The sequence below is a fragment of the Rhopalosiphum padi genome, chromosome 4 (genome assembly GCF_020882245.1).
Source record: "Rhopalosiphum padi isolate XX-2018 chromosome 4, ASM2088224v1, whole genome shotgun sequence".
In the NCBI taxonomy this organism is placed as follows: domain Eukaryota; kingdom Metazoa; phylum Arthropoda; class Insecta; order Hemiptera; family Aphididae; genus Rhopalosiphum; species Rhopalosiphum padi.
In genome coordinates this window covers 1,892,246-1,909,892 of record NC_083600.1, presented here as the reverse complement: position 1 = coordinate 1,909,892, position 17,647 = coordinate 1,892,246, and the positions used below count along the sequence as shown (strand labels likewise).

Here is a 17,647-nt window from a genome sequence, read left to right as displayed (position 1 = left end):
TGTTTGCCTTTAGTTAAAGCTACCCCTGTTTTCTAGTAAATCATCTAGCTTTATCCAAAAACATTTCGGCAATTTTTATTCTGTCGTTTTCACACTTCCTCATATAAAATATATTTATTTATTTTCTCATTATTACATTCCGCAAGTAACTTGTTTCATATCTAAAAAGCATAAAATATAACACACCATTATAATATTCAAGCACCACGCCTCATATAATAAGCTCGAAATAAACAATTTATTTATAATTATTAATATAATTGTAACAAATGTATAGAAGTATCGTATGTGTAGAAAGAGGCATCAAATGTGGGGTGATAATGACGTGATATAGTGGTTTCGAAAATAAAACAATTACAATTTCAAAATACATGTTATACAAACGAAATACTCCATTTTTATATGGTTTCCTGAAATTTATTGTTTCGGAAAATGAAAAATGGGAGGATAAATTATTGGCATTTATTGTTTATAAATTTATATTATATTGACATTAATTGTATTAACACATTTAATAAATTAAATTATTTTCAAATAGATGAAAAAGAAAACTAACGGAAAAAATATTGTATATAATATAGCCAATTATATTTGTTATAATTATAACATAAAATTATATATTGTGTAATTACAATTATACAAATAATTAAAACTTAATTAAATACAAATAAAAAAATGATAACATATATTATGCGTAACTTTTTTTACTCAATATTATTACGTGAAACGTGCAAGTATTTCATAAATATTACAATAGGTAATCAAATATTAATTAATTTTATAATAATATTTGGTTTTATAATTTTATTCTTTTTAAATCTATAAGATACGAATACAAAACTTGTTATTGTTAGGTATATATAATAATATAATAAAATATAAAGTTATTTATTTATATTTTAAACGGACAAATCTTTTTAAATAAATATATAATGTTGCTTAAAAAATATAATTTTGTTCCCATAAGTATTCAAATGACATAAAATGTTGAGTTATTTGCAATATTGTAATAATACACGAATTTTCAAACGAGTAAACTGATTCTTCAATAACCATTCGTAATATTATAACAAACGTCCATCTCTGCATTATTACTTCGATTATTAACAACTTTTATTTTTTCTCTTGTTCGCTGTTTAATACTTTAACACGTACATTATAACGATCTCTACTATAGTAACCGCCATCTAGTAAAACGTTGCATTTAATCCCAGGAGAACCCTTCATAATTTTAACTCCAGTATACCTTTCTTCACTTCATCCGTTACACATATTTTGACCCCTGAATTCATCTAAATCACGATTTCTTAAAAAAAACAATGGTTATAATTCATATTTAGTACTCCCTCATTATGTTTAGTTTTGTATTTAGTTAAAAACAAACTTTATGAAATAATTTTTTTGTCGAATTGCTTAGCTGAACATTTTAACTAAGTCTTAATATTTTTTAATTCTTAATCATGTGACATGTGTTTAATAAGTATACTTATATACAAGCTACAAGTTTAATGGTATTCTATATTAAAATTAATGTTCATAAAAAAACACGTGTTTCCCCCTTGAATACTTACATTTTTAAATAATCGCATTAGTAATAAATAAATAGGATATTGGTAGGTATATTATTAAATGTTTAACTGTTCAGTACCTACAGTCCTAAGGTGTTGAAGCTAAATAAATAATATATTTATTTTAATTCATATTGTACGTAGTAGTAGCATATTTTTAGTTTCAAAATATTAGTTGTTATTTTGGCAAATTATTGAATAGGTAGAATAAAAAATCTATGAATTATATAAAACTTTTAGCTTAATTCGTGCATTATTTCATAATTATATTAATACAAACAGGTTTAAAATAAATGTGATTATATTATTACTTTTTACATTGATTGTCTCACATAAAAAAACGTTATTATTTAAGTGATATTTATTATAGTTTAAAAATATTTTTACTTTGATAGACAATATATTTTTGTTGCTATCCAAGGACAAATTTAATAATGCGGTGACCTTAATTACAGCACTCGTTGCCGTGATCTACCCGGCATACATTTTGTCCACATCGAAACTGTTATATATAAATATTCAACGATAATTAATCAAGTTTAACGAGACGACAACTACGACAATAACAATAAATCAATCTGCACGCCTGGTGGAAAGTCTAGTGTTTTATTATATTCTAGAAAAGCGAAAAGCTAAAAATTCACAACATTAAAATATGATATTAAAAAAAAAAAAAAACTATTTTGTTCTCTATATAGTTTGTGGTGAAACCGACCGGAAATGATCGATTGGTATATACCATATATACCGTTCGGGTAAAGCTCATAAGTATATGCGTACGATTATATCATTACGATCACATAATGATTCTACCGCACCAGTGTCCGATTCGAACATATACATACACCGTCCAAAGTTTTATATATTTCCCGGACGGCCGTTATGTTATTATATTGGCTGTTTGGAGAACTATTATTACAAACCCTTCCACAACAGCATCCAGCACAACCGTATCGTTTTCAAACAGCTTTAGTCATTCGACACTGCCGGAATGTTGTGTCCTGGGACAATTTTACGAGTTTCATTTAGTAGTCAACCGATACCCCATACGCACATTATTATTATATATAGCTTGTATTGGCGTGTGGATGTATAACTGTAAAACTCCGGCGGCGCCTCGATGCCGTAAATTTTGCGAGATGCTGAGAATAATAGCCATTGAATTATAAAAACTGTCGAAATTAACATGAAAGATCCGTGTATATCTGTCTTCGTAGTTTTTTATTCTAATCATATTAATAATTATTATCTTAAGACGCAGGTGAATTTGACTCATTAGTCTAATTAACGCTTGTGTGCCATGTGGTAATTAAAAATAAATACATTGATTGTCTGTAACGCAATATATTAATTGAAATATAATATAAATTTGCATTTTGGTTCAAACGGAAAAAAAATTTGTTTTTTCCATTGGATTTATTAGTTTATAATATATTATTTATATAGGATGAGTAGATAGTGGGTGATGTATTAGAAACAGTAAGAAACAAATAAAAACCCGTCTAATATTTATAAGCGTTAGACGAAAAAACACTAAAATCATATTATCTGTTAAATTTTAAGTCAAAATACCTATAAGAACCCGTCGTTTGTATCAATATTGGGTCTATTTTCTAGAATTTTATAAGTTGCATTTTTTTTATTTGTGTCATGCGTATTGCGTTCTAGTAATAAAATATTACATATTACTCGTATATTTAATTTCCAATGTAAATTAAAACAACTGTAATTCATTTTTTTATTATATATATTTTTCCTTTTCTTTAGCATGTTATTGATTGATTTCTATAAAATTAACAATAATGAACAATCATCTATTATATTCTATACCTTAAATTTCTAATCATATTAAAATCGTTATTAATTAATTTTATGTGAATTATCAAATATTTATTTTTTAATTATATGATTCATTTATATGACGTTTTGGTAATTTAATTTAAAATCAAAATAAATCGTTAATTTTAAGAATTTCAGTTTTTTTCTTCAAATTAATCAAATAAACAAGGATATTATTTACATAAACTTGTGTATAAACGTAATATTGCTTATTAAAAGTTACATCATCAATGTAAATAAATATATATGTTTCAAAAATACAGAGAAACTATTTTTTGTAGGTAATGTTATATACTTATATTATTTGAATTGTAACATTGGTATCATTAAATTTATATTTTTGACAACATTTTTCAGTAAATCTTATAAACTATCACATCAAATTATAATGATTTCAACTATCCTATTTATAACAGTTCTTACTTCTTATATAATAAATAAACATTTAATATAATAAATTATATAACATATCAAATATAAAAATGTATAATGCATACAATGCATTTTATTATAAATCAAGTATAGTTCATTATTCATTAATAATTATAATCATAGTTTATTAACTAAACATGATTATTAAATCAAAATTTCTTTTTTAATTCTTACATAATATCGATATATTTTGTATTTAATATATTAAATTAAATAATTATTCATATAAATGTTATAAATAATTACGGGTCCTCATAATTATCCGACAAATATTTTTCTGCTGAACTATTAATAAAATACAATTTTCATATCGAATAAATTATTAATAGGTACTTATATATTTTCTTGAAATATTTTCCAACGAATAATTATATAATTATTAAATTATAATGTATATGGGTTCTTTTGAAATACTAAGGACAAAATCTTTTGTAGAGATTATTGTAATCCTGTATTCAGAAACTTTTGAATCCTAAAATCCTTAGCAGGTTTCAGACCCTTATTAATTTTTGACCTTATAAATCTTTTCTACGAGAATTTCGGATGATACAAGATAGTTAAACCCAAAACACACTCGATAGAGCTTCGTAGAGGAGATTAGTCCTGTGGCATCAATTAAGATAGCAGAAATTTAAAATTAGTCACTCTAATCTCTTAAAAGTCGTTGATCAATTTTCCAAAGAACAAAGACAAATCCCTAAACTATATTGGTTAAGTTTATAATTAGAATTTTATTTATTTGCTATTTAATTAGAAGAGACATTGATATATTAAAAACAATTTCAATATGGCACATTTTTTAATTAAAAATAATCAATTTTTGATAAATTTATTTAATGTTTATAATATGTATTTTTTAAACTATATTAATAATATGTCTAACATATTAATAAAATAAAATAATTTCATATATGATAACAATAAATTATTGAACTGTAGAAATTTAACTCGCAACTATATTATCATAAAACATCAGAAATGTCCAGCATAAAATAAATATATTAACCTGTTGCAGATCTAAATAAAAAAACGTTATCTGTATGTATTTCCCAAAAGCACCAAAATCTTAATGCTATAAATGAAAATTAAATTAGTGAATTGATTATAAACATACACAAGTAGATACTTAAAATATATTAAATAATTTTAAATTTTATTTGTGATAAGAATTGTGTATAATATAACCTCAAAAGTTTAAGCTAAAAATATTTTTTTTTTTTTTTAGACACCATGTCTGTGAAAATGTTATGTGTCAGATCTGCCTGGTGGTATTATTGGCCTCATCCGTAAGCGGAGACATTTATTTAAGCGAGAGCTGTCGACGACTTTTTTACGTCAACTGTTCATACTTTACTGCCTACTGGTCTATTTAGCGACTTTACTGGTTATACTTATGCATGATCGGGTATCTCTTATATTCTTTTATATTTAATTATTATTATTACTATTATTTGGTTGATTTTGTTCTTGTTAACATAAAAATCAAGACTATTATTATATTTACAAATACAATATTAATGACTATGAAAACACGTAATAGAATTAAACTGTAACGAGTAAATAATTTAATTAATTTATATCATTACACAATGTATTTGATACACCAATAATTAACAAGTTGTAATTGCGCTTATGAATTACTATATTTTAGATTTTAATATATTATTAAAAACTTTAAATTTTAAAACTAATGTTTGCATTCCTTATACTTTATAAAAGACTAAATAGATTGAGGGTTGTATTGAGCATTCACAAATAAGTTTAATTACTGTTGAAGTGAAAATTAGTTATGAAAATAAAAACCAAAACGACTGGAATTTATTTAAAAAAATTATCTTTTATTATAAATCAATAAATATAATATAATATTAAATAATATATATTTATTTGAACCACCTCCGAAAAATGTATATCTATACGTAACTGTTATAATCTATGGTATAATACTACGTATACTATAATAGTAAAGTATAAGCTACTATAGACTACCACCCACTAAATATTAATTTTTTTTAAGATAATTATTCTACTCGTAATTTTTTAAGCATGGAACATAATATACATCATAATAAACTTGTCAATTAAATTGTAATAATTCATTCGTTGTTTTTTTAACTACTCACAATAAACATTTTTATTTATTAAAAGTGGTCAATATAATATTTTATTTTACTTATGACACGTAACATGCTAATAATTTTCCGGTATTATAGCTTTTTGAGTACTTGTGAATTGCGGTAGACTGGTTGGTATTTATTAATAAATTATAAGTTTATAGAAGCGTATGGAAACTTTTTTTATTATCCTAAACGATAATGAGTGACATTGCTTCATTATGCATATTAAAACAAATTTGAGTTTTATTCAAATTCAAAAATTATTTTTCATTGTGCCTAATGTATTAAAATCTTACCGGTAAGATAAGTTTCAGCCTCAGATGTCCATGTCCACTCCGGATCACCATGTCGTCTCAAATAAAGACATTCTAAGTGTAATATAGATCCAGGGAAAACGACTAGTCCACCATTTTGGTCTACAGCTGCTGATCCTGACGGAACCCGTACCAAAATTGTCGGAGGCGAGTTTTCTGTGTAAACACATAATAAAAATTATATAAATTATTATTACCTATTTTATAATCAATGGTATTAAACACCATTGGTTTCAGATGCTCGAGTTTGTTCAGGTCACACATGCAAGGTTAAACTGAATCACTTAACTCGAGTACTTAGGGTGTTTCTGACATTTTACGGAAGCGAAAAAAAAGATAACGAAAGATACGTTAAGTATCTTGGAACGTTAAGTATCTTGGGACCGTTGTCAAAACCAGACAAACAAACAACTGGTACTGCTGTAATATTCGATTGCAAAGTCTTGTTTATCTTTTAAAATCTATATACCTCCAAAGTCCAAATCAAACATTTTTATTCGAACAATATGTATTGCTACAATAATTTATTTACATATTATTTGAACAATACAATTGGTTGTATTTAAAAAGTGATAGCAGTAATAATATTAGTGTATGATTAAAAAAATATTATTGCAATTTATATACATTTATTTTAATTTTTAATTCCGTTTTTATAAGAAAAATAATGTTATCTCTATAGTTTATGATACATTGAGAAAAGAAATCCGTGTTTAATTTATTGAAAATTGTTCATTTTATTGATCATCAAGCTAAACAAAATTAAATTAATATAAAATGAGTTTAATTTTTTTAATTACATTAAGACTTGAGTGAAATCGATAATAAAAATAGATAGGTACTAATATGATACACAACCTTATGGAAGTGTTAAAAGTCAATGTCCTGTAATTTTCAAATAAAATTTTTATTTTATATAAGTAACTTTTTTTTTTAAACCAGATATTTTGAAGAAATCGTTAGATACGACGAAATTATATCACCTTTAGACTTTTTAGATACCGAAATTCATTTGATTAAACGTCAATATTATGTGTTAGCTATGCTCTAAATCAGTAATATCCACGTGAAAACTCATTTGCGGGATTTTCGGTTATACTTATACAGAATATAAATTAAAGTATTTCTGTAAAACTATAAAATCAGTTTTAAAAAATAACCACTTACTCTCTTCCTGTTTCTCTCTCTGAAAAAAGTGATTGTCTGTCACAAGTTTGATCAAATAATCGCAAATTCAAAAAGTGATAAATATTATACTTCTTTTTTTTTTAATCTAGCAATTAATAATTAAAAACTCAATTTTGGACGTTTATTTAATTCAATAAATCAAATTTGATTATTTCTGAAAATATATACTTATTACCTATATTTTATTCATCAAGCAACTAATGTCTTAGTGAACTTTTTATTATAACTCATTTATGATAATTAATAGATTTGTTAAAATTACGTTTACAAGTAGGTACTTTCGCTTATTATTACTATATATATTATATATATTTTTTTTTTTGACTACTTGAAAGTACTATTATATTGGATAAAAGTATGTTGTACTCTCGTTAACATATTGTTTTTTTTTTACTTATATATATTTACATAATATAATACAAAATTCTTGCCAATAATAGTTGTTTTTAAAGGTTATAAACCGTGAAAACAGTCAAACTGTCTAAGGCATCAAAGAAAAATGCGAATACTTATGACACAAAAGAAAACAGCTCTTGTTTTCTTTGAGCAAGAAAAGGCAAGGGACTATAAAGACTAATTACTGAATACAATACAGATGAGAGGAAAGGGATTTTGGCCTGTGGGAATAAAAAAAAAAAATTATACACATTTATTCATTTGTGTTATGAAATATAACATAACGCAATATTAAAAAATATTAAATAAAAAACAAGTAAAGGTAATATACATAAACTGCAGACAGTTATTATTTAGTTATTTTAAGTAACTTAAAAATAAATTACTTTAATTATTACGTTTTATTTTTATATGAAATTTAGTAATGAGTAGTTACAAACAATTATTTATTATTAAATAATATTGCACTTCATACTATAAAACACGTATTAAAAAAATATAATAATAAATGCAATTTTACACGCGCAACGAAAAAAGTAGTAAATGTGTTTATAATAAAACATATAGTTGTAATACTATAGACCCATTGGTACCCTGTAAAATGACTCGTAAAATGGACGGACATTTTATTAAATTTCATTTAATTTTTAAACAATAAATAAAAGAAAAAATTCCATTTCTTTTACAATATTTGCTAATTTTTTGGATATAGTAAACTTTATTTGGAAGCATTTTTTCAAATACAACGATTTTTATTGTTTTCAATTAAGTATGTAGAAAAATATCAATAAAGGTGGCTAACTTCGATCTCATATTATTACCCTTTGTCAATAATAATAATAATAAGTATTTAATTAGATTTATATATACAGAGTGAATCATCAAGAAACCCACCCCCATTTTTCTTTTTATAAAGAATTTATTCAAATTCTTATCTTTGGAATTATTAAAAATATATTTTATTTTAATGTTCAAGTAAGTACCTAATTCAAAATTAGAATGTATATCTTTCGATTATTAAAATATTTATATTTATTTGTTTGGACCTAACCAGCCTAACTATTTTTCTTTAATTTTCTGTGTAATATAACTACAACTGCAAAGTATTAAAATACAAATAAAAAATATAAATATAAATATAAACTTTTATTTTATAAATGCATAGATATAGTTCTATAAATCCACAATTTAAAAAAATGATCTTATTATCTTCGATTTTTTTTTTTTTTTTTTTAAAGAGAAATTAAATAGTTTATGTGCTATATTTTAGATATATTCGTTGCGTAAAACCCTTTATTAGGTACTGAAACCCTGATTTATAAATTAAATTATTGAGTGAAGGAATTTTAAATTTTAACGTAAGCTAGTTGGATTTAATTTATATGATGAAATTATAAAACATTTTACGTTTTAAAAAATATACTATAAATGTTTAAAATAAAAGGTTAAAAAAAGATGACCTCATACGCGATAACTTTACTCATATATATTAAACACTGTGTGTATTTTAGTTTTAATGCAGTCAATAAGTTATATTTTAACGTAAAATGATTGATCATTTTATATGATACTACCAGTTTTTTTTTTAAATAATATACAAAATAATATTTGAGAGAGAAAGCATAACATTTAACTTCGCCTTTATTAATATCATAATTTATTTATCTAAATATATTTATAGTTATTTTTACATTCAAAATTTCAATTTACTTTTATTTAATTATAATATGTGCAAAAATCGTACATAAAAAAATATATTAATAAAAAGTAAATTTAATTTTGATACGTTTCTTATTCAAAAACAGTTTAAAAAAATAATAATAGTTATATAACAATAATTAAATATCAATTGGTGAAATATTTCTAACACTTAGGTAAATAGTTAAATTTATATTTGATTTAATTAAAATTAATCAAAATATTAAAAAAAAAAAAAAGAAGAAGATTGCATTCATGTGCATCAAATCATTAATATCAAAAATAAATCATAGAATTTCTAATTACATTTAAAATTCAAAAGCCATATTATAAAAAATACTTTAATCATATTATTTAATTTACTATATTAATGTGGATTAAAAGTGGAACTTTATTCTCTTTATAATCAATGTCACATTGTTAAAATTTAAAAGATTATAGTATTATATTTACGAGTAATAAAAATATTTGTTTTGGCTCTGAGAATGAAAACTAATGATTTGAATATGTGTCTTACATACTTCTTATGTAATTTGAACATGATTGTAATACATTAAATCTTTGATTATTATCGCGTATTATCTGAAACTTCAAGATTTAATTTATAATTCTAGTAAGACAACTCGGAATAATATAAATATTAAATTATATTATAAATCAATATACCAATTTTTCCAAGAATAAATTAATATAATCAGTATTTATTTATATTTTATTCTACTTTTACAGAATTACTTTTAATATAAATATGTAGTAGATATAAATTATTTCATATTTATTTATTTAGGTTTATAAATTGGCAATACCTTTTCACAGTAATTCACATTGTTATAAGAAAGAGAGAGTCTATCTAAATAAATTATCTGATAGCATTAATCAGTAACCACTACTAAAACAGTACATGGAATCAGCACTCTAGCATTTAAATTTTAGATGAGCAGAGTGAAATGATATAATGGTATTCAATCAAATGTTGATGCAGTTTAGTGATGGTTTAAATTTTAATAAAAACCTAAATAAATTTGTAAATTTAAAATAGTTAATTGTATTAGTATTGAAAGAATAAACAACTTGGAGTTGGTTTTTTAAATATATGATTGGTATATTTTTTTTTATCTTAGAAAAATATAACTAATACGCATTAATAGTTAATTCTTTAAACTTTATTAGGAAATATATCATTTTAACTAGTTAATTGATTTTTAATTTTTTTTTTTTTTAATATTTATGAAATAATCTAATAATATAGTAGCGATATCAGATGTAAAAAGAACAATACCTGAATAATTAGTGAATAGAGTTGTTGGTTGACACTTAGGTATTGGGCTAGACCAAACTCCGTTGCTACAATTTAACACTGGAGGTCCGCTAAGTTTGTATGTGCCAATAGGTTCTTGACATCGTGCTGATATTGTGCTATTGTGAGGTATTGTCGTATTGAATTCCTAAAAAAAAAAACCACAACTATTATTGTATATATTAAGATTTCAATTTTTTCGTTGTTTTTTATATTTAATTATAACAAAAACAAGTTTGGTTTACGTACATTTAATGATTTAATAGAAAAAAAAACACTTTATTATAAACATTTTAGAGCATAAGATACAACGACCAGACGGTTAAAATAATTTCAAAATTAAATTTTAAATTAATTAATTAATTAATTTTTAGAATGAAACTACATTTTGTTTGAATAAATCTCATCCGAGTACAACAATAATACGTTTAGGTTTATTTGTTTTTCCGGTATTTTTTTTTTTTTTTACATAATATAACGCATACAGTAGTAATATAAAAACGTATGTTTATTATATATATAGATGTATATTATAGTAGTTAATCGTTTTTTTTTTTTTATCTTCCCTTATTTTTTTTTTTTATCGTTATGGCTGTTTTATGTTCGTCTCGTATCCGTTAGACGAGATATTCTACGAGCGTTTATTGCTAAGCACTAAGAATAACATGTATATATACATTTGGAAACAGCTATTCGAACGTTTTGGAACAATGTCCCAATCAATTTCCGCCATTCGTCTTCCATACGATGGCAAAAAACAGCACCTGATCGAGAGTGCACATTATATTATTTAATTTCGATATTTACGATACAATATACTGTTTATAGGAAACACATAATCTATTATACAAATTCGTACAATGAAATTATTTGTCAGTTTTTTTGTGTGCGTAATAATACAGGTTTAAAAAAAAAACTATAATCTCTGTCATATAACTAATAGCAGCTGCCTGCAGTAGGATTACAATAAATCAAATATGTGATAATTGTACAGGGGCAAAAAAATGAGAACAATATTACAATACGATTTATCGTTCCTGCAGTTATCGCATTCCCTCATTACGGATTGTATACGTTTATTGTACTATGTAGGTAGTTAGTAGTTACATATTATTATTATTATGTTAATGTGCATGGATTTTTTTATAAAAAAAACACCAATGCTTTAAATTTATTGACGACTTCGTAGATTGATTTACAATGAAAATTATCGATAATATCTATGAAAGTTTTATATCAAAAAATAAACCGACGTTTTTAATACGTTGCATTGTGTAGGTATAACAATATATTAAAATGATTCTGCTGTTCCCGATAAGATAGATTAAATCAAAACATTTATTTTTTGATGTCTTGTAAAATTATTCTAGTTTGATTCTGGTTAAATTTAAAATTAATACTTAATATTAATTAAATAAATAATAATTTTCAATACTCATATTTAGTGTATGTGATGTATTGAGTATTGAATATTTCACGTTATGATATAATAATATTTTACATTAGTAGGGTTTTATAAGTATTTCTCCTACATCAATGTCGTACTTGCTAAAACAATGTTTATACTTTATTTTAATAGATCTCATAATAGTCAATGCTATACGAAAACACAGTTCAAATAGATCAATTTTTTTTTATTTTATTTACTCATTTACATTTTCCACATTGCACCCTACTATATTATATAAAAATAAATAGTGAAAAATATCATAAATATTTTTAAATTGTATGAGATAATATATTTATAAAGATCGTACATAATACTATAAACTTAAAATGTACCTTAAAAAATTAACATTATGAAATGAAGTTGATTAATGATTTTTAACTGTTTTTACACAATTTAAATGAACCAATGTTTTGAGAAAATTATAAATTAAGCTAATTGAGTAATTTGAAAATGTAAGCTTTGACTAATATAAAACATTTTTGATGACTTCGTGGTTATAAATTACACAGTAAAAATATTTAAATACTTTTTTTTTTTAATTGAATTTGTTATACAAAATAAGATAAAGTTGGATTACTTCTTTTTCACAAATATTTTGTATTTTATAAATGTAAAATGTCTATTGACTTAGATATTTTTGAATAAATTTTTATTAATATCAAAATTGTGACCAATATTTTCTAAATTATATCAATAATTATTTATCAACTACTTTAACACATATTATATTCAGATGATTTTAAAATATTTTTTGTTCATACAATTACAAGAAAATTATTTAATTATTTAGTACTCAGAGATAAAATGTATTAGTTTCTATGCAATCTAAACGTATTTATTTAAAATATTATCAATGTAAGTAAGTATAAATATGTCATACATTTTCTAATCAATTAAAATTAAATTTTTAATTCCTACGACAGGTCTATCTCTACAATTTATATAAGTAATGTTTAGAGAAAAAGTGTATTTTTTTTTATTATTTCTATAATATCTACTATTCAAAGTATAACCATTGTACTGTTGTAAATTAAACCAGTACATTACTGACAATGTGCTATCTTTATTATTAAATATTAATATATTATATTTTGTAGTATAGCAAAACAAACGAATAACGATGTAAACATTTTCGATTTCAAAAAGAAGTTTTATTATTAGAGTCAGACAGGTGCTCACATATACTTACATGATGTGATGTGATGTACCTACATCACTTCATAATACCACTTTACAATATATAATTTCAGTATTTCATATAGAAGAATGGATGGCATTTTTAAACCAATTTACAACAGGTAACCATGTAACCCGCAATGGCCAGCTGCGTTATACATTTTCACGTAATATCCAAATGGAGAGTTGTATAGCTAACAGTAAAAGCGAGGGCATTCGAGTCTATTCATGCAAACCAGCCACTAGTGTATAATAACAAACGAACACTTCGTTACTAAACAAATCCCTTCTCCTTCCACCAATGTTGAAGTGATTATGATAATAATCATAATAATTAATAACTACAACAATAATAATAATAAATGGGACATTCCGCAAACGGACTTTCCCGAAGCTACAACCGTGGATGCCTCAGGTTTTACGTATATAAATACACGAATTATTATTATATGTAAATGTGATTTCGAAGCTGTAATTAACGACTAACTGGAAGGGATTGCCTTGCGTGCTAACGGTCGCTCACCCTCAGACAAGTGTCCTGCACTCGGAATATGAATTGGGTGTGTTTCAACTCATCAGTCTTCACGCGCCAATAGGTTTTATCAAATTTTCTCTTTTCATTATTTTGACATTTTTGCTTTAAAAAAGAGGCGACATGGCGTGCTAGCAAATATTATATTGAACACTAACTTAATTTAACAAATCATGCGTAATGGTACTGATGAATAATTTAAAACAGACTTAAAAAAAAAAAAAATAAATAAATTTTACAAGATTAAAAATCTTTTAGTTTGCTATTTATGCAACATCATTCACCACTAGACTAATTGAGAATAAAACTTAATTTTAAAAACGTTTATGTATTTTAAACATTTGCAATATAAAATACAGTAAGTTGTATAATTTACATAAAATATATTAGACATTAGTATATAATATATTTAATTTTTCATAATACAACTTAAAATAAAACGTATTCGTTTACTGTCTCAGAACAGTTAGAACTATGACTAATTTCAAACATAATATAATGGAAACAATTGTAATTTTAATACTTTTTACATTTTAAAACTTTAAATATTTCTTTCAGCCTTCACTCCGTTCTCAATACAAAATCTGAATCTGATTTAAAAATGTTAAATACTTTTATTTTCGAAACTGGCTTTATTGTATAATATACACGTTATTACCCGTCATCATAGTTTATAATATAACAATACTATATATAGGTATTACTATAGTATTTTATTATACCTAATATCATTGATTAAATATATATGTATATTTAATAAATTCTAATAGTTAATAAAAAATAATTTAATATTATTATTAATAATTCATTAGATTAAATAAATATATTAAAAAATAATAATGATAATAATAATAAATATTACAAAAAATATAAACAGAAAATAATTTTATTTTTTTAAATACATAAAAATTGATTAATTTAAGGCTTTGATATATTTCTAGTTTAAAATAATATGTATTGTGTAGTATAATACGGAAATTTGTACACCAATTACTCACTAATATTACGTAATACATACAATTATGAATCAATACATATTGTTCTATTTCAAAAATAAATAATATTCATTACTTAATTACACATTATAAATATAATCTACTGAATTTCATAGGACATTTAATAATTTGAGTAAAGATTATAATAGGCTTTGTCTTTATAATATTTAGGATATATGAGTACATATTGCACTGTGACAGCTCAAAATATTATACTGCGAGTATAAAAATGACGTCTTATCTCCTCGATGTGTAAGTAATTATAAAATGTATATTATACACAACTATCTATATTTTTTATTTGTATTAGTTTATCATACAAAAAATTGTGTTAACTTGTCAGAACTCGCTATAATATTTGTAAAGGTGTATTATTCTCACTTCCAACGTTTTGAAAATAAGTATACCTACGTGCTACGTGAATCAAAATGTCTGCATTGTCATTAGTTGGTACTGAAATGATACTTTCTATGAAAGTCTGATCTATTTGTGGTTGAATTTTCGTATTCAAAATATACCATAATAGCATGACGTCATACGTACTTTCACGTAAAGGATCTTATGGTATTTTAATTTTTTTTAAGCAAGGTTTAGTATCATTATTTCGTATTTTTGAATAAAAGAAAAATAATGCATGTAAACATAAAAATATTTACATATACAAAATCTTTTTTAATATAAAATATACGAATAATAAATAGATATCTCAGCCTTTGAAATATTATAATGCATTTTAATAAATTAGTTTTTTTGGGCTAAGTTATAATAATTATTATTATGGTCTTCTATATTATTAAATAAAAATAAATAAATAAATTACAATCTAAAAAAAATGTTTATGTACCTATCTGGTTTTTGAATAAAAGTATTTCATCTTTTGTAAGTTATCTTATTTATCTGCTGACTACAATAACAATAGTGTTTTTTTATGTAAGAAACGGCCTTAGAATATACGTAATTTAATTATTAAATTTTATGTTTCAAACTTATTAAAAAAGCTTGATATTTTTCTATAGTAAACTGTTTTTATTTGTTAATGAACATTTTTTTTTTATTTTGCATACAGTATAATTTTCAAATTAGATACAAATACAGATCTATAAATTATGCTTTGGTACAAGAAAAAATGAATAAAATAAATTACATAGTCAAATAAGAAATATTTACTACCAAAAAACTAAGGAAAGCTGAATATTTTTTTTAAATAATACATTGAACGTTAATAATTGTATAAATCGAATTAAATGAAAAAATGTTATTATTTATACGAATATTAGGGATACTTGTGCATGCAGATATTATAAGGTAACATAGGAATGTATTACTATTATTATTATTATTATTATTATTTTTATTCGTAGTCGATAAATTTACAATGAACGAAAAGTACTAAAACAATCATGACTACATTGAACACTGAAATTACTTGAAAGTTTCTGGAAAAAACATTTTCAATCCTCTACGCCAAAGGCTCCTGAACCCGTAGGTAAAAAAAAAACAATCACACTCTGTAAAAAACTCACGATCGCTGCAAAATTTACACGATTCATCCAAATCCAATAGGCACCGTGAAAATAATAAAAAAAAATACATAATACAGCACAATCAGACGATAGTAAACGAATATCTAACTCTGTAGTTGTAGTGACATGATTCCATCTGGTATCTAAGTAACTATAACTGTAATATGGGGTTTTTGATGAATTATTAAACACACTATAGATGTAAATGAAAATTACAAAATGCTGAATAAAAAATTCAGAAAATGCATTTGTTTGTGTAGATAAATACTATTGAACAGATATTATCAGGTTAATAAAAAAATAATCAATTTTTGATATTCTAATATTGTCAAATTGTCAATGTGTTATCGATTTCATTAGTTACGATACTTTCACAATAGTGAAGCCAAATATTAACTTTCAAGAACAATAACGTAATAGGTATAGTATATTTACAATGCTAAATAGTAAACATAATTCTAATTTTCTAACACGTTTTTTTTTTCAATTGTCTATATAATATTATTGATATACTAATATTATAGTTAAAAAACTATTTAAACTTTATTGCATTACTAAATATTATTTTATAATTAATTTAAAAGTGATAAAATTCTTCTTTGGAATTAACCTAACCTAACAGTTCCGTTGTTTAAGTCCCTATATAAAAACTATATTAAATAAAAAATATACATGTAATTATAATGTTTAAATATAGAAATAAAATATTATATAAACTATACATATTGTGTATTACATATATATACAATTTAAATGTTAAAAATTGCATGACAAAAGTAAACTTGTTAATAACTTTTAAAATAAATGATCAAAAAAACTAATTGATTGTTGAAAAATATTTTAATAAAAAAAAATGTTCATCTTTTATATCAAAGAAACGCATAATATTTAAATAAAAAATAATTATGCATACAGATAATTCAAACAAGAAAATATACTAAAATAAGAATAAAGGAAATAATTGTTTGAATATTTAAAGATTTAATGAGTGCCAAGTTTTTTTTCTCTGTGAGCAGAATATTATTTAACATGCAACAACAATGGTGTAATAGTAATAGACAATTAAATAAACATCAAAGAAGATAAAATTAATATGTATGTAAATATGATCTCAGTTATTAT

At 23.3% G+C, this 17,647-nt stretch overlaps 1 protein-coding gene across 3 annotated transcripts in view; it reads right to left on the bottom strand.

Moving 5' to 3' along the window:
• The window catches only part of LOC132929017 (locomotion-related protein Hikaru genki), a 120,234-nt gene that overhangs the window by 60,723 nt on the left and 41,864 nt on the right, over positions 1 to 17,647 (bottom strand). For all 3 annotated transcript variants that reach the window (XM_060994040.1, XM_060994041.1, XM_060994042.1), the window contains exons 4-5: positions 10,832 to 10,997; positions 6,253 to 6,426 (exon numbers count right to left, since the gene is read on the bottom strand). In XM_060994040.1, coding sequence (XP_060850023.1) covers positions 6,253 to 6,426; positions 10,832 to 10,997 — 340 coding nt within the window. The remainder of the gene's footprint in view (positions 1 to 6,252; positions 6,427 to 10,831; positions 10,998 to 17,647) is intronic.